Source organism: Rattus norvegicus, chromosome 15 (genome assembly GCF_036323735.1).
Source record: "Rattus norvegicus strain BN/NHsdMcwi chromosome 15, GRCr8, whole genome shotgun sequence".
NCBI lineage: Eukaryota > Metazoa > Chordata > Mammalia > Rodentia > Muridae > Rattus > Rattus norvegicus.
This window is the reverse complement of record NC_086033.1, coordinates 41,660,655-41,687,082: the sequence shown is the minus strand read 5'-3', so window position 1 is coordinate 41,687,082 and position 26,428 is coordinate 41,660,655. Positions and strand designations below refer to the sequence as shown.

The 26,428-nt window shown below is 47.0% G+C and overlaps 1 protein-coding gene and 1 long non-coding RNA gene across 6 annotated transcripts in view; one reads left to right on the top strand and one right to left on the bottom strand.

The window, feature by feature from the left end:
- Gata4 (GATA binding protein 4) overlaps positions 1-26,428 on the top strand; it is a 71,681-nt gene that overhangs the window by 20,170 nt on the left and 25,083 nt on the right. For 2 of the 4 annotated variants that reach the window (XM_063274589.1, XM_017599788.3), the window contains exon 2: positions 9,084-10,179. In XM_063274589.1, coding sequence (XP_063130659.1) covers positions 9,567-10,179 — 613 coding nt within the window. In that variant the 5' untranslated portion in view covers positions 9,084-9,566. Of the gene's footprint in view, positions 1-5,387; positions 5,552-9,083; positions 10,180-26,428 lie in introns of those variants that run through there. The other 2 variants (XM_006252189.5, NM_144730.1) reach the window with 2 other exon arrangements.
- On the bottom strand, positions 1,405-3,818 carry LOC102548615 (uncharacterized). 2 transcript variants are annotated; one of them, XR_596172.3, is made up of 2 exons: positions 3,686-3,818; positions 1,405-2,464 (listed from the first exon to the last, which is right to left on the bottom strand). It is a non-coding gene; the product is annotated as an uncharacterized LOC102548615 (long non-coding RNA). The 2 variants fall into 2 exon arrangements; XR_359996.4 differs by lacking the exon at positions 3,686-3,818 and adding an exon at positions 2,559-2,773.

The window sequence follows — 26,428 nt, the reverse complement described above, 5'->3', positions numbered from 1 at the left end:
TCTAAATCCAGACACCCATTCTTCTTGCCCTTCTCAGGGCGTCCAGCATTACCGGAGATACAGCCTAGACTTTGATATGCAATTTGTAGTTAGGAATATGTGCAACCAGGACTGGATTAGCACTCTGCAGATCTGTCCCTGGCCCCGTGTCTTCTTCTAGGGCTAGGTGGAACTGTTGGACATCACCCATGGACCAAAACTTTTTTTTTTTTTTAAAGAGCTTTGTGCTCTCCCAGCAACACCAGAAATGCTATTAACAGCCCCTCTTGCCTAGTGGTATGTGACTTTAAGGAAGGAAAAGGCAGAGACAGAGGCAGGTCCAGCACTGTGAGTTTAAGATTAGCCTGGTCTATATAGCAGGACTCTGCCTCAAACCAACCAACCAACCAACAAACAAACAAACCTTTCTTGCAAATTCAACCATTCAGCAAACGCTCATTGAACACCTACTATGAATTAGCCTCAGTTTTCACCTCACAGAGTGTATTTTTTTGGAGGATGTGGTGATATGAAAATTTATGCCAGCCACCACAGACAAAAGAATTTCCAATCTCAGGGATAAAAGACCTAAGGATAAATCGAATGGATTTAAAGAATGGAATGGGGAATTAATGGTGCTCTATCTCTGGGTATAGTGCTAACCCTGGGCAACTTTAAAAGTATAAATGAGGAAAGAGGTTTCACGTGTGAACGAATTCAGCACCAGTTCACCAAGAATGATGGCAGAAGTGGCACCTTAGATCTCCAAAAGAACGGCCCCTACACACAGGGTGTAGAACACCCCTACAGGTGACCCTGTAGTCTCAGAGCAGACCCGAAGAGGGCAACTCCCTCTCTCTGGAGCTCCCTTTATCTGTCGCTGGGATGGGTACCCTTCCCTAAGGAAAGGACTCCTTTGAGTCCTTGGGGAAGCCAGAAGAAGAGGGTCTGCGGAAGAAGAGGGTGTCAGCAAGTCTATTTCAGGACTACAGCTCTGGGCTCCTGGAACACATGGAGACCTTGCCAAAACTGGGACTCTGAACTGAAGACCTTCCCAAAGCCTCTGGTATCATTCATAAACTTAGCAAAAAAAAAAAAAATTACAAAAGGCTTTGGATTTTCTTAGATTATAAGACACAGTTTTGTTCTAAACTGAATTTGAATTTTTAAATATCGACGGGTGACAAAGAAAAATTTAAAGACTAAAAAATAAAAGGACTGTCACAAGGAGTATTTTATGGCTGCTATTAGAATATTAGGAAGTAAGATGGGGATTTGGATTGGAGACCCGCTGCCTCCCCACACACTTCACCACCTAGAATCTGAGCCCCAAACTTTCTGTGTCATTTTAAAAATGAAAATGGTAGTTTTGTCTTCTTCTTTCTTGCTTTGCAATGTTTCCCCCAAAGAAAAATTGTGGAGAGCTTTTGGGGCTTCTAGGAATTTGGCAAGTTTTATTTAAAAAAAAAAATAGGAGAGTGACCTGTAACTTAGAAGTGACTGTGAAATATGCCACCAACTGGTCTACTGACTGGAAATACTGGGAAGCATTTTCCCAGGTCTGTGAGGAAAGCACAGCTTCATTTTTGCAGCTATTCTTTTTTGCAACATCAAACAATTCTTTAAACGCCAAACAACTAGAAAGGGCTACTTCCTTTTATAGTGAAACCTCAAGATCTGACTCCAGGTACCAGGCTAGATCTAGGGTGTCTACAAAGAATTCAAAACCGTGCCTCTTCAGCCTGGAATCCCAGGAGCTGAAGGTTCAGGGCTGGGGGAAGAGTGCATAGGGGTTGGGTACCCAGACTTGGCCGTACAGGTTCTTTGCTTCTTTATTTTTTCTTGAATAAGATGAGGTGCGTCCAGGTGTTCTCTTCCAATGTTTTTGCTTTGATCAGGGTGATCTCGAGATGAGGGTTGATAGTCACTGAGGAAAGGAACGTGGTGTCTGTGGTGTCAGGCTCCGTTGTTAGGAGAGGGGACCAAATTCGTTCAGTGCGGGTCACTTTACACATCTAGCTCAGATCCTTTGTAGTTCTATCGGCACAGCTGTACCTGGGGTGTACTTTCGATAGGACCAAGGTGGACTTCGTAGTGTTTTCTTGTCTCCCTTATCGTACACTGGAAACTGTCCAAGCTCCAGATTCTTTCCAGACCTCATTTCTCTCTCACTGCTTTGCTTGTGAATTGATTCCCGCTGAATTCGGAGAGGCAACCGATGACACAGTGGTGACCAATGTTGATCACCATTTAAACCGAATCACATGGGTCCCAGAGGGCACTTGCTGGTGCCCAATTCCTTGGGGGTGGAGGGAAGATCTCTCTTGGTCTCTGTGTGAAATCCAACATCTGTTGTTTGTTTTGTTTTTCCTTCGAGGAAATTCAGGTCCCAATTCCTTCAAGTCCCAATTCCTATGTACGTCGTGTTCAGCCTACAGTTTCGTTTCTGCTATCTTGGGGATAGGCTTTAGTCTCAGGATCCTTCCTGGAACAAGAAATAAAACTTACTCTTTTTCGATGCAAGGATTATTTACGAATACCCCTTAATTCAATCTTATTATGGAAAGTCACGGACTTACTGCTGGGTCATTAGATGCTCCACCTCCACCCTGAGCAAAAAGATCTAAGAAGGTTGAAGGTGAACCTGATTTTCTGCCCATAGACCATGGGAAAGGAAAGCAGAAAGGGGGACGTGAGTCGGGTTGAGCCACCCTCCCCCGGCCACTCGAGTGACATAGTCCTTAAAAATAGCCAAGTCTGAACCTCAGCGTGCCCAGCCCCCCCTCCTCTCTTTGGCTTTCCTAGTCTGAGAGGAGCCTGGGAACCTCTAGAGGCAGCCGATAACCCGCTCCATCTCCAGCCAGCAAGGCCTTGAAATGCTCCCCGCTCCTGGCAACGCACAGAGGTCGCCTTGGTTCCTCTGGTTCCAGCAGAAGAAGGGAGCAACTGAAGGACCGGAGGCAAAGGGAGGGAGGGAATGAAGAAAAAACCAAAAGCGCCCAAGAAACACGTCTGGTTTGATTCTCAGCCCACACACCGGGAAAAAATTTGTTGTGTGGGACCCAGAGTGTGGGGGTTAAGTCACAGGAAGCTGAAACAAATGTCTCTGTCCCAGGCGCCTTCGGAGTCAGAGAATTGTCTCGGGTCTCCGGCTCGCAGCAGTCAGCTCAGCGGGAGATCCCTGCAAAGAAAAGCGGCCTGGGAGTGTTTGGCTGACCTTAGCAAGAGCTAAGAATCACGCGATGCACTTACAGACTTCATAGAGTCTCTTAACCGCACAGAGCAAAGTATCTCCAGTCTCCTTTCAAACGGCTAGAACCTGGGTTTCAGGAAGGATGATGTGTGGGTAGGGGTGGGGATAGTTAGCTTCAGGACACCACCTTACTATAAGGCTCATCCGGGCACAGGGAGAATGGGAGAATGCCCCCCTGAAAGCTGCCGGAGACCTTGGTACCGCGGAGGCAGGCGTTTTAGAGGGCTGCTCCCCCACCTCCTCCCTCAGACACTAAGCCTCAAGCCTCAGACTTCATGGGTGACAAACAAAATCAGGAACGCTAGATTTGGCCCCAAGCTTAGTGCATTTTGATTTTGATCTATAGGGGTTACTACAACGAGGCAGGTCTGAGATGAGAGAGAGAGAGAGAGAGAGAGAGAGAGAGAGAGAGAGAGAGAGAGAGCTAGCCGTTGGCTTCGTTTCTCTCCTCACCAGGTAGCTGAGGGTGTCTTGTAAAATAAAGCAAGGGCCACGCCATTCTCTGCATTCATCCGAGAGTCTCAGAAAGGAGTTTGCTCGAGGAGAGGTGGAAAGGAGGGTTCGTTGATGCCTCTGGAGCCCCCAGAATAACGTCCCTAAACCTTTACCAGACCTCGAACCTGCAGCCCCTGATTCTGACCAGGAACTGTTTAGGATGAGTGGGGGCCTAGAGAAGGAACTCTAGTCTTGGGGCCCCAGCTTCCAGGGCGCTAAAGGGCTCAAACTGGCGGCACCCGGGGCTACGTCAGTAGGTCAAGCCAGAGCGCCGGCCTTCAGCAGCTCTGCACCCCTGACGGCCTCGGTTTTCTCTCCTTCTCTAGAGCCTCTCTGGACCTCAGGCCCCTTTGATTTGGAAAAGAGAATTTCCCCCACCTCCACTCAGCGCATCCGTGCTCAGTCCTTCCTCTGGGATTTTCCTGAGATCCCCACGCGTTGGCCAAAGTCCCACGGGTTTTCCCTTTCAATCCGCTCCACATCCCAGTCCCAGCCTGTGCCTAGAGCCTGAGTTGCTTTTGCATGCGGGGCAATTGCTATCTGTTGTCAGTCCTAGAACTGCGACAGCGGGTGCCAGCCTGAGCCTTCTCAGGCAGCGCGGGGTTCTTACCGGGTGGTATTCCAGCCCCCTCCTGACCCCTCTAATCTTGTATGGGAAACCTGTGCTGGGGAGAGAAACGCGGCCTTAAAAGAAAAGGAAAAAAAAAAAAACTTAAGCCGAAAACGCGAGAGCCACCAGAGAGCTGTTATCTGCAGCTGAAGGCTGCGGTAATCGATGGGTTATTTTTACGCGGTAATAGGGCCCTGTGATTGCTCTATTAACCTTTAGACCTGTCTGAGGGACTCTCCCCTCACAGCCCCGCTGCGCCAGGGCCCACAGGCACTGACGCCGACTCCAAACTAAGGTCTGACACCCTCCCTACCCCCACTCTAGGGAGGGAACTACAGCCTTTGGATGGGTTCTAACGTTGGAGACCAAGCTCCCAACCCCCACTTCGTCCTTTGATTGGACCCCAGCCGGTGAGGGCTACAGGGAGAACAGGGACACGTGTGGAGGGACAGGAGGCCGCAGGAGTTGGAAGCAGTGAGGGTGAGGGGTGCGCATTTTTGTATAAATATGTAAACTCCTGGGCTGGTGGCGGGTTCTCGGCGCCTCGCAGTCTCCACCGGCTCGTGGGAAGGAGAAAAGGGCGTTTGCGTCTCTAAGCACCGACCTTAAGGGCCAGTTCAGGTTTTAGAGCCTCCTGACCCTCTCCCGAGCTCATTTCAAGGGCCCTGTAGATCTGAGTCCAGCCAGGCACCCCGGGTGACCCAGTGCCCCACAGGCGACCATGAGCCCAGAGTGCCAGGTCACCTTCTCCTCTACCAGCCACGCCCCTTGAAAACGGCGTCTGGACTTGGACCACTGAGAGTGGGGAGGAAGAGAAGAAACTCGAGAATAAACACGATCCTTGGCAGAGCAGCAAACCGCAAGGACGTCGGGCTGCACCGAGGGCAGAGCGGAGCGCTGGTACTGAGCACTTTCATTCCCCGAGAGATCCGCGCGCATGGACTTTGCCTGCTGGGGGAGCTTTGGGAACAGTCCCGCGGGCGGGCACCGGGCGGAGGTGCTGCCGGGTCCACTCTCCCCCGCCCCCGCCCTTGCACGTGACTCCCTTAGGCCAGTCAGAGCAGGCGATCGCAACGCGGGGGCCCCGGGAACCGCTCCGGGAGCAAGGGACAAGCCGGAGGCCTGCAGAGTGGTCGCCCGAGGCTCCGCTGTTGCTGCAGCTCCGCGGACTCACGGAGATCGCGCCGGCTCTCTGGGAAACTGGAGCTGGCCAGGTAGGGTTCCCCCGATTCCCTGCTCTTTTCCCGGGCAGGAGAAACTCACAAGTCCGCCGCCCTAGTTTGCCTGGAATAGGGAGGTAGGTAGCTGGGAAAGGAGACGCCGGTCACTCCAGTGCCCCCAGATTGGCTAAAAACTGCTCCGCTTTTGACTTTGGCCTAGCGAGGACTTTAAATCGAATGAGACTGATTAGGAGCAAAAACAGATGGGTGCTGGAGAGGTGCGTTTGATTGTTTGGGAGGAAACTTGAATACTTTTAATCCGCCCTGTTTGCAGATTCTCCAGCTTTGCCTTGCATCCCTCTGGTCAGGGCCGGTATAACCTCTCTGACCAACTGACCCAGGACAGGCCGCATAGCCCACACTTTGGGGCGCAGTCGGGGCTGTGTCTCTAGCCTGCGACGCGGGGAGTGCAGAGTGGCGGTGGCAGGCAGCCTTGGGACCTAAGGGAGGGCTGGAGGAGCTCAGAGATAGGCTCCGAGGCTTGCAGAATCTTTTCTGCTTTCTAGCCAACCTCTTCAAACTCCTCTAATCTCAGCAATTGTGAGCGCTGCGCACTGCAGAACTGCCCACCTACACTGCTTTCGGGGAGAAAGCGACCCTGATGGTGGTCATCAGGGAAATTCCTTGTTAGTCACCTTTAGCTCCCCTGATCCACGTATTCTGTCGCTTGGATGTGGCCTGGGAGAGAGTAGGCAGTTGTTACTCTTGTGGGGAGGGGTAGCTAGATGATGAACTTTCACCAGGTAGAAGGAAAGAGGGGCTTTTCGGTAGAAAGGAAGAGGATTGTGAGGGACCCAAGGCAGTAGACGATCTGTGGAAACAAGGCCGCGTTGCTGGGAAGCACCTCGGGAATTTGTTTCCTGTACCTTTGGAAAAGGAAGGCAGCCAGGAAAGGACACTGCTTCGGACTTTCGAAGAAAGAAAAGCTGCGTGGGGAGAATGGCCAAGAGTTCTTACTGAGGACTAGTGTTTAAGTTGGTTAGTGACTCGGTCTCAGTATGGCGGGACCGGAGAGACCCGCGGGAGCCTAAAGGAAAGACCTGGGGGTGGGGGGAGATAAATTCCGCGTGGTGCATTTTGTCAAAATCAGGTTCCCAAAGAGCTGTGGACTACAAAATGAAAAGAGAAAGAATTTTCTCACTGTTTGGGAACTGGGGTGAACCTTGTAGGGCGATTTGAAGGAGAGAGAAAAGTCTAGGCCTGACTAGACTTATGTGAGAGTCTAGAGGTCACCGGGCCCCAGATCACAGACCAGTAGGAATCCAGCTAAGAGAACAATTTCTGGCCTTTCCGAAAAGAGGGATGTCTTCTCCACCTTCTATTGTTCCAGTAATCCAACTTCAGGTTAAAGCATCAGCCATTTGAAACTTCAGAGAGCCTCTGCACACAAGCCTGATCCCAAACTGGTTTAGTGCTTGCAGTTTTCAAGCTTGCACATTAACACCGCACATATACTGTAAGTTAGATTACAGAATGCTAAATCTCTTAACTGCTGTTAGTCAAAAAAAAAAAAAGATAACTTACATTACTTATAAAAAAATTCCCGAGTTGACATTACAGAAAGTGCAATTAACTAGGCCAACTACTTGATTTAAAAAATAAATGATGGATTTTTTAATCGATGTAAATCTGCATATTTGCTTATCAGAGTCCAGAGATTTCTAGGAAGTTTTAAGCTTTGTGCTTTTCTTTTTAAAGGGAAGAGTTGGTGATCTCAGGGCAAGTTTTTTGTATCCGTTCTGCCAAATTTGCTAGAAGTGAATGTCCAACTGCCAAGCCGGCCGTTTATTGCATTGCTGGAAGGAACTATTCATTCACCAAGCCGATAGTTTGTTGCATAGCTTGAAAACGTAAATACAAAACAATTTATCAGTCACCATGCAACTGCACACTTTATGATTCCATTATTGAGAGAGATGATGCAAAGTTAGTAGAAAACACTAGTGTATATATTAAACGCCTAATTCCAGAATTTTACAGTAATAAAGATGGCGATTTCTTGTAAGTATAAATTAAGTCCCAGGTAGTCTCTTGCAATATAAACTAGAGATCTGCACTAATAGCTGTTCTATTGAATTTTCTGTGTGCCTGTTCTAGACTTTTAAGATTTGGTTATGAATGTTTTGTGTGTATTAAGTTATAATATGACCACAATCCTCCAATAACTGTAAGACAACAGGTACCTTTAATATTTGCACTTTACAGATGAGGGACCGAGGGGTCTAAAGTTTTTATTCAGGAAGTAGACAGATCCTGGGTTTGTATCTAGTTCATTTAATATTATTGCGGATGCATCGTTCACTATATAGAAACCAATCGAAAGTAGCTGCCTCTTCTTAAGGGGAATTTCAAATACTCAGGCCCTCCAGCACCCCACTTCAAATCTTTTTTGATCTTCAAGTTGTTTGATCAACAAGTTTCACCTAACTGCAGTTCCCTCTGCAGTGAAATAATGAATGTAGACACCTTTACTTTTGGAGGTTCATAGAGAAAGGATTAAAACATAACAGGTGTGTTAGGAAAATAGAGGCACCCCTGTCATCATACACACACACACACACACACACACACACACACACACACACACACACACCATATTCTCTGGTAATGGCAAAACACAGGATGTCAGGAAGGATGCGGTCAAGCACTAAGAATCAATTCTGGTTTGGTTGGATCTTCAATTCCACAGGAAAAAAGCCATGTAGGGAGCTTGAGTGCTTCCCTGAGTTCTGTAAAGTGACCTTGCTCAACCTGCCTCCTGTTCTGGTCCCCATATACAGTCTGCAAAGTGTTTAAAATGTAACTATTTGAAGAAACGTGTGGCTTGTCTGATTTGACACCCACATGGTGCACAGTATGATTAAGGAGTTTCACAATCCTTTTTATGGTTTCGCCCACACTTGCTCATTTATAAACATTTAGATTCTACCTCTAGGTGTTTGGTTTTTTTTTTTTTTTTTTTAAAGATTACAAACAAAACATTTGCAGGTTGCTGGTTTTTACAAAGTTTGTCATCGCCTCCGCCCAAATAAAAGTTCTTGTTTGGTCAAGAAAATGTTTGAGGAGAAGTGGGGAAACAAAACTTAAAAACAAAAAAAGATGGAGACCTTTGAGTCCCTAACATTCTTCGGAGCTCAAAAACTTGTACTTACAGAATACTCAGAGAGAGAGAGAGAGAGAGAGAGAGAGAGAGAGAGAGAGAGAGAGAGAGAGAGAGAGAGAGAAGAAAAGGTAAAAGGTTCTTGGTGAAAAGTTAAAATTAAAGTCCTTTCTGATAAGCAATAAATTGACCCAGATCTCAACCAGGAACTTCAAGTCTGAGACTTAGGTCTCCCTCCAAGATACTTGCCACTGGCAGTTTGACCCGGACCAAACAAAGGCTGCCGCTTTCGATCGCACTGAGCGACTGGCCGGACCCAGGCAGAGGCGGGTCTCGTTTGCTGTGCGAGAGAAGCCTTGGAAACCTGGAACATGGTTCTGAAAACCGTATTGTGAACTGCTCTCACACTTGTCTTTTCTCCTTCAGGACTGTCGCTTCGAAGGGAACGGGCCCTCTTCGTCCTTCGCTGGAGCCGCACTGGAGCCACCAAATGCGCCTGGGTGTGCAGCAGGCAGAAAGCAAGGACTAGGCACCTCTAGCCCGTGGGTGATCCGAAGGCCTGCGCAGGGTGTTCGAGACCAGTCTTGACTGAGTTCTGGGCATCTCCAGCCTCTGGGCCCTGGAGTAGAGTCAGCCCTCCTGCAGTTTCTGGAGCAACCACAAATCCAATTTGGGATTTTTGTTTTCTTCTTGAGCAAACCAGAGCCTAAAGATTGTTGCTCTGATGCTGGATTTAATTCGTATATATTTTGAGCGAGTTGGGCCTGTCCTCATTGTTTTTTGATCTCCGTTTTCGCGACAGTTCTGCACACCTGTATTCCAATTCTTGTCGCTTTGGTCTGCCGCGCCCGCGTGGGCTCCTTGACTTGCAAATAAAGGGGAGCACACCGAAGCTCAGAGCTTGGGGCGATGTACCAAAGCCTGGCTATGGCCGCCAACCACGGGCCCCCGCCGGGCGCCTACGAAGCGGGTGGACCTGGCGCCTTCATGCACAGTGCGGGCGCCGCGTCCTCGCCCGTCTACGTGCCCACTCCGCGGGTGCCGTCCTCTGTGCTGGGCCTGTCCTACCTGCAGGGCGGAGGCAGTGGTGCTGCTTCTGGAGCCACCTCGGGTGGCAGCTCCGGGGCCGGCCCGTCGGGTGCTGGGCCTGGGACCCAGCAGGGTAGCCCGGGCTGGAGCCAGGCTGGAGCTGAGGGAGCCGCTTACACCCCACCGCCTGTGTCCCCGCGCTTCTCCTTCCCGGGGACTACTGGGTCCCTGGCGGCCGCCGCCGCCGCTGCCGCAGCCCGGGAAGCTGCAGCCTACAGCAGTAGCGGCGGGGCAGCCGGCGCTGGCCTGGCTGGCCGAGAGCAGTACGGGCGTCCGGGCTTCGCAGGCTCCTACTCCAGCCCCTACCCAGCCTACATGGCCGATGTGGGCGCATCCTGGGCCGCAGCCGCTGCCGCCTCCGCCGGCCCCTTCGACAGCCCAGTCCTGCACAGCCTACCTGGCCGGGCCAACCCTGCGAGACACCCCAATCTCGGTGAGTACCGAAGGGCCTTGAGCCCAGTGTGGGGCGTTTAATTTTCCCAATTCTGTTGGGGTTGGGGAACATCCCTGATGCAAGGAAGCCCCCCCAGAGAGGCAGCCTGGAAGTCGGAGACTCCAGTTGGTGGTGGCAGCAGCGGTGATGAGTGATCTGGCCACCGGGAGTCCAGTGATGCCCTTCTGTAAATGGGTGGCCTGGTCTGCACAGCCTGCTGGTGACAGTGAGACGTACTGGGTTCTCTAGGGTCAGCTGGAGCAAACTGGGAGCTCATACCTAGGATTCAACCCCTATTTCCTCCATTCCTTCCTCTGAGACCTGAGCGAACTTGAGACCTGCGCCATTTGGCAGCCAGGTTAGAGGATCCCTCAGGGTGGCAGATGACTTTCCTCTAGGGGGTTTTCACACCGGAAATAATGAGATCCGCAAAGGAGACCGCCAGAGGTGGGTTAAACTGGAGCCTAGCCCTACTGAGTCCTCAGGCACACCCTGGGTTCTTTTAGGTCAGTGTCTGGGGACAGTGCACAGGGGCCTCCTTATAACTGCTTGAATTACTTGGAGACCTCGTAGGGCTGCCTTTTCTCAGGAAGGCCAGATTAGCAGTAACAGTGGCCAGTATTCTTGTCCAATGTCAGACTCGGAGGGACTGCAGACTTGCCCACTTACACAATCTACACACCTAACATTCAGTGGGGCCCTAGCCACTTGGGCGGGGGCGGGGGTAGGGGTGGGGTGGGAAGACCCTACTCATGTAGAATTTCTGGAATGGATCGGAGGTGCAGTTTGGATTGAGCTGGCTCTAGGAAAGGAAGGAAGCACAGACTTGAGAAACAAAGTTAATGTTTATTGACTACCTACTAAGTGCTAACTCCTTTTGCATTTGCTGTCACTTTGAAGAGTAAAGTCTATCCCTTGCCACTCCCTGGGTGGCCTTGGAAGGTCCCTCAAGAGGGGGGTCTAGCCAAACGTATGTCCCAGGTAAACTGATTAACAGTGGAAGTGGCGCCAGGGCTGGGTTTGTGGCCACCAACGTCCTCCTCCCCTGCAGTGCCAAGTAGACTGCACCCTGAGGAAGGAGCACAGGGCAGGGTGGAAGTGGGCCTGCCGGGCGGGCGTTGGCCTGCATCTTTAGTAGCTGAGTTCCCTCCAACCCAACCCAACTCCTAGCTTAAAATAAGAAGGAATAAACTGGGTGTGATACCCTATGGCTGTAATTCCAGAGATAGGGAACATAGCCTGAGGTACATAGCAGACCCAGTTTAATTTAAAAGAAAAAAAAAAAAAACAAACAAACCAAAATCCTAGAGTCAGAATTTAGTGTTTGGATATGCAAAGAGTGAAGCGCCCATCCAAAGCTGAAGAAAACATTCCGGTATTCATTATAAAAACAAAACAAGGTGACATTGTGTGACTGTACATGTGAGCATGTGAGCTTGGGAGCTGAAGAAGGTTCCCCAAACTCTAGGAGCCACACACAGCAAGTAAAACAATAGGGCACACCTCCTCTCTTCCTGAGAGATTGTATGTTAGGCTCTCATGTCTGCCCTACAAGTCAGCCCACGAAATCCCTGCTTCCAGCCAAGTGTGATGTGGGGATTGTCGGGAGGGAGGACCAGGCATGTGTTTGGGAGATATTTTTGTTTGTTTTGTTTTTGTTTTTAATCACATAGCTCAGGCGGATCTGGCAGTCTGATGCCAATGCTCCAATTAAAAAGTGCTCTCTGTGAAGGTCTGTTCTTCTCCAGCCTCCCCCTAGGACAGAAGATTAAACAGTCTCCGACTTTGGTTGGGTAAAGGCTCTACTGCCAAGAGAGGGTCCCAACCGCTTCCTTCCTACATGCTTTGTAAACGGCCTGCCTACCCTTGGACCTTAATAAGGCTTGGTAGCTTCAGCAAGAATCGGCCATCATACCAGCTGATGGTACCAAGTGACTGAAGGATAAAGAGAACAGATTCTCTGGGGCTTATTGAGAGGTCCCTTTTGGATAGATGTTATGACCACTGAGCTCTAAAACAGCATATAGCATGCCCATGGGACCACAGGCTTTTTGGAGCCACCAAACCTCAGTGCCACGTGACCTTGGGCAAGTTGCCTACCTCTGTCCGTCTCATCTCATATTCTGTAGGGTGACTTCAGTTCAGCTTAACTTCTCTTAGAGTATCCTGACTTTGGTAATCTGCATGATGTCTAGTAATTGATCTTTTATAAATGATAGCTGTTTTTTTTTTAAATTAATTTTCTACTTTTTCTGGGACTAAAGGACTTCCTAGGACTTGGAAATTTTAGCATTAAACCTGAGACAGTCTCTGTTGAGCAGGGATAGTTGGTTACCCTAGATATATAAATGTATAAATAAACATTACCCTAATTAGATATGAAAATTTATAAATGACTTATGGTAAGGTAAAGGGAGATGAGCTGAGAGCCAAGCTGAGAAAGCAGGAGAGGAACTTCCCTCTGAAACCCCGGAAGACTCCAGCTAGGGTTCCACAGGAAAGAACCTGGGCCTGCTGTTACAACATGAGAGAGAGAAACACAGATTCACTTACCCAATGCATGTGAAGAACTGCAGAATGGTACAATGGTCCCATTGCTTTGCTTTAGTAACAGAATCTTCTCCAAAGGTAAATCTCGGAGACCGATTCCTAAGTCTGAAATGTCTTTAGTGTGTGTTGAGGAGACGTAAGCAAATATTGTTATTCTTGTCTATGAGGCTGAACTGTTTGGGTATTAACAGCTAACATCTAGCAAGTTTTTGGGCTGGCTATTGGAATGAGGCAAAAAAAATAAATAAAAATAAAGATGATAAAAACCAACAGGGCCATGTGAAAATACCTGAACTTGGCAAGAAATAAATTCCTCCCTGACTGTAATATATGTGACCTTTAGTTCATTCCAAGTTCAACAGACCTAGGACCCTGAAGCCGTTGCTAGAAGCATTAATTAGACACAGTAATGGAATTCTGTGACCTTACTGAGGCGGGTACAGAGTCTTACTCATATATAGGTGCCTGGCACATGCTGGGCAAGTAGCAAATATTTGAGTAGAGATCTGGGAGGTAATTGCCCCAGGACTCTGCCCTGCCCTGGTCAAACCACACAGAAAGACTGCTGTGTCCTTTAAGAAGCGAAGTAGAACTGGGTGTGGTGGCATACACCTGTGACCCAGCACTCCGGAGGCTGAGGCAGGAGAATTGAGCACTCAAGGCTAGTCTGAGCTCCATAGCAGTCCCCTGCTTAAAAAAAGAAAAAAGGCAAGATAGACCGGGAGAGTCTCAGAGGAGAGTGAGCAAGACTGTCGAGGACTCTGGGAACCTGGGACCCCTGCAGAAGGCTGGGCTCTGAGGTTGTTCTGCTCTCGGTGAGCAGGTGCTAGGTCTGAGAATACTGGACTGTGTGGCTGTCGAAAAGTGCAGCACAGATCAAGGCTTGCCTTTGTGTGTGAATGGGCTCTAGGGCTCCAGCTTCCGTGCAGGCTGCATGCACCGCTGCCAAGACAGCTAGCCAAGCAGCCCTTGCATTTTCAGTGCTGCAGGTGTGAACTGTAACATCCTACAACAGAAGAACACAGTGCCATGATGATCCTACTGTAGACGTTTATCTAAGTTCATGGAGATGTGTTGTTGTAAAAATATAAAAAATAAAATAAATATCACTGTCTTTTATCCCCAGCTAAAAATTGTTTTCAGGTTTATTTATTTTGTATGTATGGGTGTTTTTTCTGCACGTGTATACCGTAAGCGACTGGTGCCAGAAGTGGAGAGCAGAAGTCAGAAGAGGGTATAACATGGTCTGGAATGAGAGTTAAGTTGTGAACCATCATGTGGGGGCTGGGACTCAAACCCATGTCCTCTGCATGAGCAACAAGTGCTCTAAACCGCTGAGCCATCTCTCCGTCCTGTGATATATTCTTAAAGTAGGAGGCTTTTATTGTGTGTACAATAGTTAATTTTGTGTCCATTAAGTTTTGTATAGACCTAAAGCCAAAAAAGAAAACAAAAGAAAGAGGAGACTGAAAGAGAGATTAGATATAAAAAATTGACCTTGAAACGGGGCATACTTGTGGGGCCGTTACTGGGATGCCTAAGAAACAAAGCTTACTAAGGAAGAGTAATTTCTTTTTTTTTTTTTAAAGAAATAAGTGATCCTACTATTCTTAAAGAATTTGGGGAAAATATGGAGTTGTTAGGGTTCAGTGAGAGAAACAAATGTGTGCTTTGCCTGGCACTATGGAAACAATTAAAAAAGCGCAAAGCGTTGTTCCGTCTCGGGTGGGGTGGTGCGCTCAAGGTGTTCAGAGAGTTGAAGACTGAGTTCAGTGGAAAATGCTGTAGTGTTCATTGTGTCTTTGGGGGACTGCTTTATCAACTAGGCCAGTTGCTTTCAGAGCTAGTTCGCTTAGACAGGGAACTCTGCGATCCCTGAGGTAGCCCGTTGGGCGCAAGAACAATTTGTTAGTCTTAAGAAAATCAAAGTTGTTTAATTTTCCGGTTACTACCCTGAACAGGCCAATCAAAGTGGGGACTGGTATGTGGTGCTAAGTGGAAAGCCAATTAAATAAGGAAGGTGTGCTGGGGTAGCCTGGGGTGTGTCTCTGCCTCCAGTGACACCTGTCACTTGCCCGTTTGTGTCCCATGAAAGGGTCAGGCCACATTTGCTGGTGGAATATGTTCAGGAGACAGTTCTAGATAACGGCTTCTTCTGTTCCCTTCCCTGTTGTTTATTTTTCCCCCCTCTTTAAATGCACTCAGAAGACAAACATACTGTGAGGTGTGGGGGACAGGAACTCTGATACCTGTGGGTGGGAATGTTCATTGGTACAAGCTTTGTGGATAGTCGTTGGTAAACCAGTGAAATTACAGAGCAGATAGCCCTTGACACTGAACTTTTGACTCCAAATAATGAAGTCTGAGGTACATATTCGCCACTTTGTCACCCACAATAACAAAACCCAGAAGTAACGCACATGTACACAATCAAGGTGTACATTCATAGGCCGCACACACAAACCTAGGCAGACATGGTTGTCATTATTGGACTGCACAAGATCCTGTCCCAGCCACTAGGAAGTGCTAGAGGTGCGGGGGCACTATATTCTTGGTGTCAAACACAGGCAAACACATTGTATTCATTTGAAAATACGCAATTATCTCGGAAAGCCTTCCTGGTGACCTAGGTAAAGAATTTGTAACATTGACTATTTACGGGGAGCTCGGGGGAAGAAAGGGGATAAAGTTGCTACAGCCATGTGTGCTGTAAAACTGAAAACGTGCTTTGGTCGGCTTAGGCATTTTTGTAATTACTTTGTTGGGCTTCACAATTCTACCAAATATCAAAACACTCTTAGGTCTGGCAAGAGGGTTCAGTGGGCACAAAGGAGCTTGCCACCAATGCTGACAACTTGAGTTTGATCCCCTGGGCCCACGTGGTGAAAGGAGAGAACTAACTTCTGAAGGTTGTCAGTGACCTCCACCCATGCACTGTGGCACACGAATGCATGTGCACAAAAACACACATACACACAACACATACACACATAAAATATAACTTTCACCCACTGAGGTATCTTTCTGGTCCTGTTAATATTTTCTTCATCATCATAAGAAATTTTGCAAGTGCTGTTCAGTGGTAGGTCTCAGCATGTACGATGGATCTTGAGAACGTTTTTCATCCTGCAGAACAGCAACAGTTCCTCAGTTCCCACTCTCTGTAGTCACTTATTCTGCTTCCCGTGGCTGTGACTTTGATCACTCCCCTTACTTCCTATGAGCAAAATTACACCATACTTTTGTCTTTTGTGTCGGGTGCATTTCACTCAATAGAATGTCTTCAAGGTTCACCCACGCTATACCATATAGCAGTTTCCTTCTTTAAGCTGAGGACTCCACTGTGTGACTACATTTCTTCCCTTTCTATGTGGGTGGACACAACTAACTGGCTTCCACCTACCACTGTGGGTCATGCTGCCACGAATGTGCAACGGAACCTTTTGAATTTTAAGAACAGTGATGGTTATCCATTTTTTAATACTATTACACTGGGTGGCCGAGACAGCTCAGTGGATAAATGTCTTTGCTGCCGCCTGCTCCAATCCTGACAGTCTGAGTTTGATCCCCAGAACACGTGTGAAAATGGAAGCAGAGAACCAACTCCAAGGTTGTCCCCTGGCTTCCATACATATCATGGGATGTGGACGCCACAAGATAATGATGGGAAGAAAAGCTAATGAAGCTTTTAAAAACAGACACATCGGGGCTGGGGATTTAGCTCAGTGGTAGAGCACTTACCTAGGAAGCGCAAGGCCCTGGGTTCGGTCCCCAGCTCCGAAAAAAAGAACCAAAAAAAAAAAAAAAAAAAAAAAAGACACATCGTTCCTGAAAATTTTTAATGGTGTTTATTAGCCATGAGGGAAAAGCACATCGAATTTTATTTTTTATCTGATTTATTCCTTTACAAACTCCTGGGATTTCCCCTAGGCCCTGTTTCAAGATCTCAACAAGCAGCTTGATCCATCCTTACTTGTATCCTGAATCTGTCTTTTGTCTTTGCTCCTTTACTGAGGACAGATCTCATGCTGTGGCAGGTCAAGCTGCAGCTTTGGGGCATCCCAATTTCCTATGTCCCCTCCTGGGCACAAACAGTTATATCTGGTAGTTAGTGATCACATCTGGTGGACAATTCTTCAGATGATGTGACGATCAGAACATGCTGGAAAACCACTAACCTTTTTTGTTTGTTTGTTTCCTTTCTTTCTTTTTTTAAAAAAGATTTGTTTTATTTTATGTATATGAGTACACTGCAGCTGTCTTCAGACACACCAGAAGAGGGCATTGGATCCCATTACAGATGGTTGTGAGCCACCATGTGGTTGCTGGGAATTGAACTCAAGACCTCTGGAAGAGCAACCAGTGTTCTTAACCTCTGAGCCATCTCTCCAGTCCCTCCACACTAACCTTTTACACTGGTAGCCTACACTGCCCTTTAAATATAATGGAGTTGGAGCTGGAGAGATAGTAAGGTGTCTGCTGTGCTAACATGAGAACCTGAGTTCAAATCCCCAACATCCTTATAAGATGGCATTGCAAGTTGTAAGTCTGGTGCTGGAGCAGGTGGAGAGGGGCAAAAACAAGTTGATCTGACTTGTAATCTACTGGCCAGTCTAGTCATACCAGTGAGCTCCAGGGTTAGCAGGAGACTCCATCTCAAAGATGAGGGCCAGCAAGATGGCGTTTGACGCTAAGCCTGACAACCTGAGCTAAATCCCCAGAACCTACATGATGGGAGAAGTGAGGCCACAACCCCATGTTGTCCTTTGACTTGCACACATACACCATGACATATGCATCCCCTCCCCAAAATAATATAATTATAATAATATAATTTAAAAACTAGGTGGCCAAACAGTGGTGGCATACAACTTTAATCCCAGTACTCAGGAGGCAGAGGCAGGTGGATCTCCGAGTTTGAGGCCAGCCTGGTCTACAGAGTGAGTTATAGAACAGCCAGGGCTACACAGTCTTAGGGGTAGAGTGCCAGGATAGGTGAAGAGTGACCGAGGAAGACACTTGAAGTCACCTTCTGGCCTTTCTGTATATGTCTGTCTGTCTGTCTGTCTGTCTGTCTGTCTGTCTGTCTGTCTGTCTTTCTCACACATGCACACGCATGCACTCCACAGTTAAAGAAATGTGATGAATTTAGAACAGAAGTCACTGCAGAAGATGTTGCTTCTGCTGAGCGGGAGTGGGGTACGGGGGGAGAAGGCAGGGGGACTGTGTGAGGAGGGTCTCCTTACATTTTCTAGAAGCCTGGTTTTGAGATGGCCTGCTGCCCAGAATAACTTCCAGAGAACTGGTTGACCTTTGATAGATCATGATGAGGCCTCGTGCAGCATTCTCTCAATGGATTACTCACGTATTTTATTGACTCTCTATACAGCTGCTCTCTTGTCATCTTCTGGGGGAAAAAAAAGACCAGGAAAATAGTATAAGCAGGGGTAGCAGGAATTAACCTTGAATCCATCTTAATCTATGTAAATTTATAGCCTTGGCCTGTGGACATGCACATACGAACAGCCTCTTAGAGATGACAGCCTTGTACTACACAACAGCCCACTGTGCAGGAAGCTGGAAGGCTGTGGCTGACTGTGACTGCTAAATCATCCCTGGGTTTGGCGGTGCTGGTCTCTGTTTGCTGGAAAGAAACTAATGCTTGGAAAGTCTTATGCTCTGTGTCCCTGTCCAACACTACCAGCAAGCAGGAGCTCCTTCTGGAGCTTTTCAGCTAGGCCTTCTTGCTTCCTGTGGGCTAGTGTCTCTTCAGGGTCCAGGTCTTCCTGAGTCCTCATCCCACCCATTCCTTCCCATTTATGGAGCTGCCAAGGGCTGATTACATCAATAGGAACCTCAGACTTGAATATCCTTCTCAGCCCCCTAAAGTTGGTCTACAGAGAATGAAAGAAATCTGCCAAATTCAGAGCCAGGTAGTCCCCCAACTTTAGATGGTCTCCATCTTCAATGACCGTCCCAGATGTAACTATGGTAGGTAGAGAAGGAGAGGAGAAAAGAAGACCAGCTATTTTTAATAAAGACAAGTACAGGATGTGTATGCAGACCAGGAAGGAAACCCCAGGCAGTGAAAGGTTGTTCTGCAGGGAACCCAGCTTCCAGTGATGACTTTCCCAGGGTTGGCAGGTGGCCTGTGGTTTTATCTATTGCTGCCCTCTAATCAGAATCAGGCCAGGATATTCAAACTTCTTATCTCAGTGAAGAGAATTTGGTTTTCTGGCTTTTGGCACTTTTACAGTAAAGTCATGTATCAATACATGACTTACTGTAGTTAAAATATCCTTCTTCACTAACAAGTCTAATCTAGGCAGGTAAAGCAATGTATATTTACAGTCATAAAAATGCTTCTAGGAGTGGTATCTGTTGCTGTCTTTTACCCTGTGCTGAACGGCCACAGACATACTTTATTTTTTTTTTTTAATGAGAAATGAAGAAATCACACATGTAGGATGGGCGGGAATTTTTATAGGTTAGAGGCTCTGCTCTGTGGGGTCTCCCAACTGTGGATGAACTTAGCTTCCTTTTTCTTCCCATTGAAACGTCCAGTTCTTCTTCCAGAAATCCAGTCAAACTTTATCTCCTTCACTCAGAACTGATCGATAGCAACTGGTGAGCAGGTTAATTATAATCACAGAATAAACGCAGAAGTCTCAAAGTTCACCACTTTGCAATGTTTTCAGACCCCTCGGGGGACCATGCCAAGAGGTGCTCATTGACCCATCGGAGCAGGTGTGGCAGTTTGAAGCAGGGGCAGACAATCGGATCTGATTTGGGACAATTCAACTGTTTCTTATCTGCAGCTTTCCCTGTTGTATGAAGCCTGTCATTTCAGATAAAGAGGCTCATCCATTGAGTTGCAACCAGGCAGGCTACGTTTGCCTCTGATAAAATTTTCTGGTTGTTTTATCAGATTAGGCTAAAATAGTTATGTGTCTCCAGCCAGGTCTACGGGTCCCTATTCAGATATTTTATCAGGTGTTAGCTCAAGGAGACGGCCCCCTCCCCTCTTTCTTTCTTCAACCCAGGAAAGAACAAGCTGACTTCTAAGCTCATAAATCAAACCGGGTGAAGAGAGGTAGGAATACAAGTTGTCCCTCAAAACTGAGTAGGCAGAAAAGCGAACAACAAATATGACCTTTCCCTAGCTCGTGAGAACTTAACTTGACCCTGCGTGAAGAATGTGGTTCCCATGATCACACAGCAGGAAAATTCTGCTGATTTGGAAAGGAAAAGAAAGACGTTTTTCAGGTAAAGATAACTTCAGAGAAACCAATATTTATTTTTCAATCTCAGGAAAATTTTAATTATCTTTTTATGTATAACTTAATATATAAGAATATGGCAAAATGAAAACCCCCAGGGTGCAACTTGTCAGAAGTCTTACCACAGCCAAGCTAGCCAGGGCCAAGCAGCAATCTCCGGTTTTTCGTTGCTGTGCATATATATAATATAAGCATGTATATATCTATATTTTAAAATTATCATAAAAGTTACTGGAGACAGTTTCTTTAAGAGTAGTGAACCAGACTAGCTCCCAAGCACTCGCTACTCCATAAAGCAAAGTTAGAGGATTAGTCCCAAGAACGGGCATCATGAGCCATCAGATGCTAGAACAGACTCTGGGCTAGCCAATGAAAAGCTACTTTCTATTCTATTATTTATTTCTGTGCTGGGGACTGGATGCAGTGCCTTGAACCTGCTGAGCACACATTCTAACACGGCAGTCTTCTCAGCTTATTTCTAAGTTCTTAATTGCACTCCTTGAAATGAAGTCCTTCTTGCAAGCCGTGCTAATTTATGAGGCTGGAAAATGTGAGGCAGAGTTGTCAACTTGCAGCTAAAAAGGATTTCGGGAGTCCAGCAGCTACAGGGAGGTGACAGTTCATGGTTTCGGTATCCCAGATCTGTGAGTCTGTGGATCTGACCTCTTGTTTTCCTGATGGGTGACTTTGAGCAGCCTACAAGGCTTCTCTTTGCATGCACATCTGCCTGCATTGTAAATGAGGAAAGTCAGGCAAAGGAATGGTGCGGGGAGCTGCCCTAAAGCCCTTGGGGGACTTTTTAAATATTTAATTCAATTTTTAATTATACATACACATAATATATAATATATAGATAGATATATAGGCATAGATAGAGATAGATATAGAGATAGATACAGATGTAGATATAGATAGATAGAGATAGATAGAGATATAAGTAGATATAGATATAGGTATAGATAGTGTGCATATCAGCATGGTGCTTGCTTGCAGTGTCCAGGAGAGGGCGTTGATCACCTGGAGGTGAAGTTACAGGGGTTTGTGAATGCCCTGATACAGGTCCTCTGTAAGAGTGGTTGAGAGCGCTTAACCACTGAGCCATCTCTCCAGCTTCAAGGGAGACTTTTAAAAAGTCAGCATGCTTCATATGGATAACTCAAATGGACCATGTCTGTGTAGATTACAGGTACCAGAACATTGACTTCCCTAGCAGCAGATGCGCACTCCACTGGCAGAGTCAAGAAGGTTTCCATGGCTACCTATCTCATTAAACAACATTATATTTGAAATGACACATTAGATGCCATGATTCAGGGGTTTTTGTTTTTGTTTTTGTTTCTACATAATAAGGCACGCGTCCCACTAAAGTATCTGAAGTCAGCTTGGGGGAACCATGGGTGGCGATGTCGGTGTCAACGCGTTGTTGGGTTTGGTTTATTAACAAACCCACTCACCGTTAAGAGGTCCTAGGAAGCTCCAGAGATTCACAGAAGGTAGAGCGGGCACCTGACACAGCCTTACTTCCTAGGTCACCAAGCCAAGACGCATCTCTGCAGACCTCTGTGAGCCTCGCAACTGGGCTCTGGAGATAGAAACATAAGCAAGACAGTCTCTAAGGAGTTAGTGCACCAGTAACGCACAGTATGCACGGGCACTAGACAGCGAGCCTGCAATCTAGGAGTTACAAAAGGGAAACTTCCATTGTGCAGGAGCAAATGTGATGCCTCCCTCTGTGCTGGTACAGGAAGTAGAGGCCAAGCTTCCTGGAAGGGGGGGGGGGGGGTCTGTGGAGTCCTAAGGCCAAATGGCTGTTGGTGTGGGAAAGATCATACTGGCTGAGGCTGCGGCTGGGCTCTGTACATTTACAGGTTAGGGCTGGCTCACAAGCAGAGAGGCACTGAAAGAGTGAAGACACAGACGGCCTGGGGGAGTTAGTAGACTTGGAAATAGAGCAGGGTTTGAGTAACTCTTGGGTCTTAGCACTTTGGTTTTGGTGAGGAAAGGGTTGCAATAGTGAGTCCTGCTTTTCTGTGTACCTCAGTCCTGCAGAATGATAGCTACCTCTCTCCATTCTGCACCCACGAGAGACTTCTGTGAAGCCTCTGATTCAATGGAGCTTCACAGTTATGCATACTGGGAGTTTTATAAGTATTTTTCTTATTAGTTTTTATTTTTTCCCCTGAGACAGGACTTTTCTGTGTAGCCCTGGCTGTCCTGGAACTCACCCTGTATATCAGTCTGGCCTCAAACTCACAGAGGTCTTCTGTCTGCCATACCTCCTGACTGCTGGGATTAAAGATGTGTGCCACCACACTTGGCACATAGGTATTCTTAAGCTGTCAAGCAAAGGCCGCTGTGTGGTTTAAACACTGGGGTGCACTCACAGTGGCCTGGTAAGGCTAAGAGGGTAGGTGCACAAGAGAACCAAACCCCAATCCTCCACCAAACTCTGGGGTGCAAGAAAAGCAGTGATCTGAGGCAGCTGTGGTAGCCCTAACTCCTTGTACTTTGCGTGACATCACTTGCCTGTGTTTTTCTGTAATGTACACGGTGGGAGTGGCTTTAAGCAGGAATAGCAATATTTGCATGGGGAAAATACTGGTTTGCTTTGCGGTGCAAAGAGAGAGCTCAGGGTTTGTATAAGCAAGGAAAGCATTCAAACACTAGGCCACACCCCCAACACCCCTATTTTATTTTTAATTTTCATGTAGAGTGTCAACATGTTGTCCAGGCTGGCCTTGAAGTTCTTTGATAGCTCAAACAGGCCTGGGAATTGTAGTCCTCCTGCCTCAGCTGGGATGTGACAGATCTGTACCAAGAACCGTGACATGTATTTATACAAGTATCAGTGCATAAATGACACTTGTGGGGTGCGTTTATTAATGTCCCTGCATCGTAGAAGGCTTAGAGGCGAAGCTGAAGGACTCTGGTTAGCCTGCCTTCCTGTCTTATTCTGAAGGTCTCTTTAAAATACATCACTGTAATTTTTGTTTGTTTGAGACAGGCTTTCTCTGTGTTGCCCTGGCTGTCCTGGAACTTGCTCTGTAGACCAGGCTGGCCTCAAACCCACAGAGATCCTCTTAGTTCCTGAGTGTTGGAATTAAAGGTGTAGGCCAGCACTACCCTGCCCCAGCACATCACTGTAATTTTAATCTCAATTCTCATTAAACTACCCAGGCTGGCCTTGAATGTATTACATAGTCTGGGCATGGTCTTGAACTTGGATCTGTCTGTCTCAGCTTCCTGAGCAGCTGGGGTTATAAACCTGATCAGTCCCTGCTGCAAATTCTACTGTTTTAACACTGTCTTTCCTTCCTCATTTGTTACCTGAAATTCTTCATAAAAAAAAACAATTTTTAACTTACTGTATGTTTAGCTGCCTAGAGTGTGGCTTGGTAGGGAGAGGCAGAATAAATGATTTCTACTTTACTTTTCAATGCACAAAGTAACAACCCCCCTCCTCCTCCACCCTCTCCCTCCCCCTTCCTCCTCCCCCCTCCCCAGCTTCCTTCAGAGATCATTTATTCAACTAAATAACTAGAATTCTTACATTGCCATTTTTTTTATGAAGAATTTGCAGCCCCAGCTGCAGGGTAGTGTTGGCCTACACCTTTAATTCCAACACTCTTGATTGTTGCCCAGATTGTACCATTTTTTTGCCAGTGGGGAGCTTGTTCAAAAGACTTCTGGGTCGTTTGAGTAATTTTCTGCATCATACTACAGAAAGTTCCCAGCTTCTCTGATTCATGTTTCCCTCCCAGACCTGAGTTTAATCAATTTCTTGGGAATCAGAGGTTGTCTTCTCTGTAGCAGCACCAGAGACCAGTCAGAGTCAGTTCAGCCCATTGTGGGCTGGTCATCCAACATGCAAAAACACCCCCACTGCAATCCAAGAAAGGATGGAATATCTGTGTGTCCATACCCACGTTCTCAGTTCAAACTGGCAAGTTCAGTAAAGAGTGTCTCTTACATTTCATGTGTCTTTTTGTTAAGGTTGTGGTAAAGTACGTATAACTCAAAGTCTGTCACGGGGACAAGGGATATGGCTCAGCTGGTACAGTGCTTGCCTAGCATGTGAGAAGTTCTGGGTTTAATCTATCACTGTGTAACTCAGGAATGGCATTGCATGTGCCTCAGCACTCTGGAGGTAGAGGCAGGGGGATCAGAAGTTTAAGGTCATCTTTGGCTGCACACTGAGCTTGAGGGTAGCCTAGGCTACATGATCCTACCTCATATATATATATATATATATATATATATATATATATATATATATATATATATATGTCTTCTGAGTGCATGCTAACTTACCATAGTGTCCATCGTGAGACTTGTTTGTTTGGTTTTTGCTTTGTTTTTAAAAAACATTTTAAATTTATTTTATGTGTGAGAATGTTGGATCCCCTGGAACTGGAGTTTCAGACAGTTGTGAGCTGCCACATGGGTGCTGGGAATTGAACTGGGTCCTCGGGGAGAGCAGTTAGTGCTTTTAACCACCGAGCCATGTTTCCATCACCCCCGTCTCACGTTTTTTATCTTCCCCCAAAGTCTCAACTCAAAAGTAAGTTGTTCCATGTCAGCCTCCAGTCCCCTTCCTGTCTGAAGAAACAGCTCCAGACATCTCCTGCTACTTGTCTGTGCTGGTGACTGGCTTATACACTCTCCTGTGTCCTTGATTACAGCATGACTCAGCTTTTCCTCCCTTCTCACGGCCATGTACTATGATTTTGTACGTAGAGGACACATTCTGTGCATCCACACAGATGGGCTCTTGAAATGCTTCTGCCTTGTGCGTATCATAACAGTACTCCCACTTCTTCTGGGTATGTGGTCTACTCAAGTCCCTGCTTCTCTTTCTGGGCACACGCCGCAGAGGTTATACTGCTGCCTTATTCCACGTGGCTCTGAGAACCGACCCCTTTCCCAGCGCATCTACACCACGTCTCATGAATTCTCCTATTTATACAATTTATTTTAAAGTCCTATTTTAAAGTCTTTTTGTATTTGTTGTGTGTGGAACAGTTTCCTGTGGGCATCAGGACAACTTGCACGAGCTGGGTCTTTCCTTTCACCACGGGTGATCTGGAGATTGAGCTCAGGTCATCAAGCTTGGCAGAAGTGCCCTTTATCTGATGAACCACCTTATGGGCTCCAACATCCCATTCTTTTTTAAAATACTTATTTATTTTATTTATATGAGTACAGTCGCTGTCTTCAGACACACCAGAAGAGGGCATCAGATCCCATTATAGATGGTTGTGAGCCACCATGTGAGTGCTGGGAATTGAACTCAGGACCTCTTTTAACCAATGAGCTATCTTTCCAGTCCCCCAAATCCTATTCTTGACAAGTGAGGCCTTAAGTGTTCATTAGCACCCACCTACTCTCATAATAAAGTTACTGACACTCCCACCGGGGAAGCCCTCTGCTGTATGCCTGTCTCAGCCACTTCTTGGTTTTGCTTTCACTTTTTAATTTGGTTCTCTTTTGCAGTGCAAGAGACAGGGTCCAGGGCCTATGTGCACCAGGCAAGTGGGTTGCTTCCCCAGGCCTTTTCTTCTCTTGGACTTTGGGTTTGTCCCCATTGTTTCTAGCTTTTGGCTTTGAGGTCCTTTGTAACCATAGCTGCTCACAAGTAGCTACACCTACCTCTCACCCTCCCTGAGCGTTACAAATGTCGTCACACATATCTTAGGCATCCTCTCCCTCCTCTCTACAAGTAGCAAGGTAGCCATGGTGGCTCTTATGTAGCTTGGGTAGCCTTGAACAAATGTGCTATGTAATGAACGATGGCCTTGAACTTCTGATCCTCCTGCTTCCTCCTGGGATTATGGGTGAGTACCACCATGCCCAGTTATTACTGCTGTGCTGAGGGTTGAACCCAGGGCTTTGTGCTTCCTAGGCAAACACTAACACCTAAGCCACATCTCCATCCTGCTTCTGTTATTTTTATTTGGTGTTTCATTGGACCAAAATCATCTCCAGGGAAAGAATTAAGACAGCATTTTACCCGTGACTAGATTATAGTAATGTCCGGGTAAATGTTCATTCATGAAATGAAGCATAAAGCTCCTCCTGAAGTTCCCAGACTCACTCCATCCCACGTTTATGCCACATGAACAGTCTTACTGAAGTTGCTGAAATAGAGGGCCATCCTTGTAAAGGGCCCTTTGAAGCAGGGGTCTTGAGATAAGCCTGTTTCAGGGGATTTAGCTCAGTGGTAGAGCGCTTGCCTAGCAAGCGCAAGGCCTTGGGTTCGGTCCCCAGCTCCGGGAAAAAAGAGAGAGAGAGAGAGAGAGAGAGAGAGAGAGAGAGAGAGAGAGAGAAAGAGAGAGAGAGAGAGAGAGAAGCCTGTTTCTATTCGTGATCAGTTTTCCAGGAAGAAAGAGAGGGAGGGGGCTGAAGGAGCTGTGGCATCA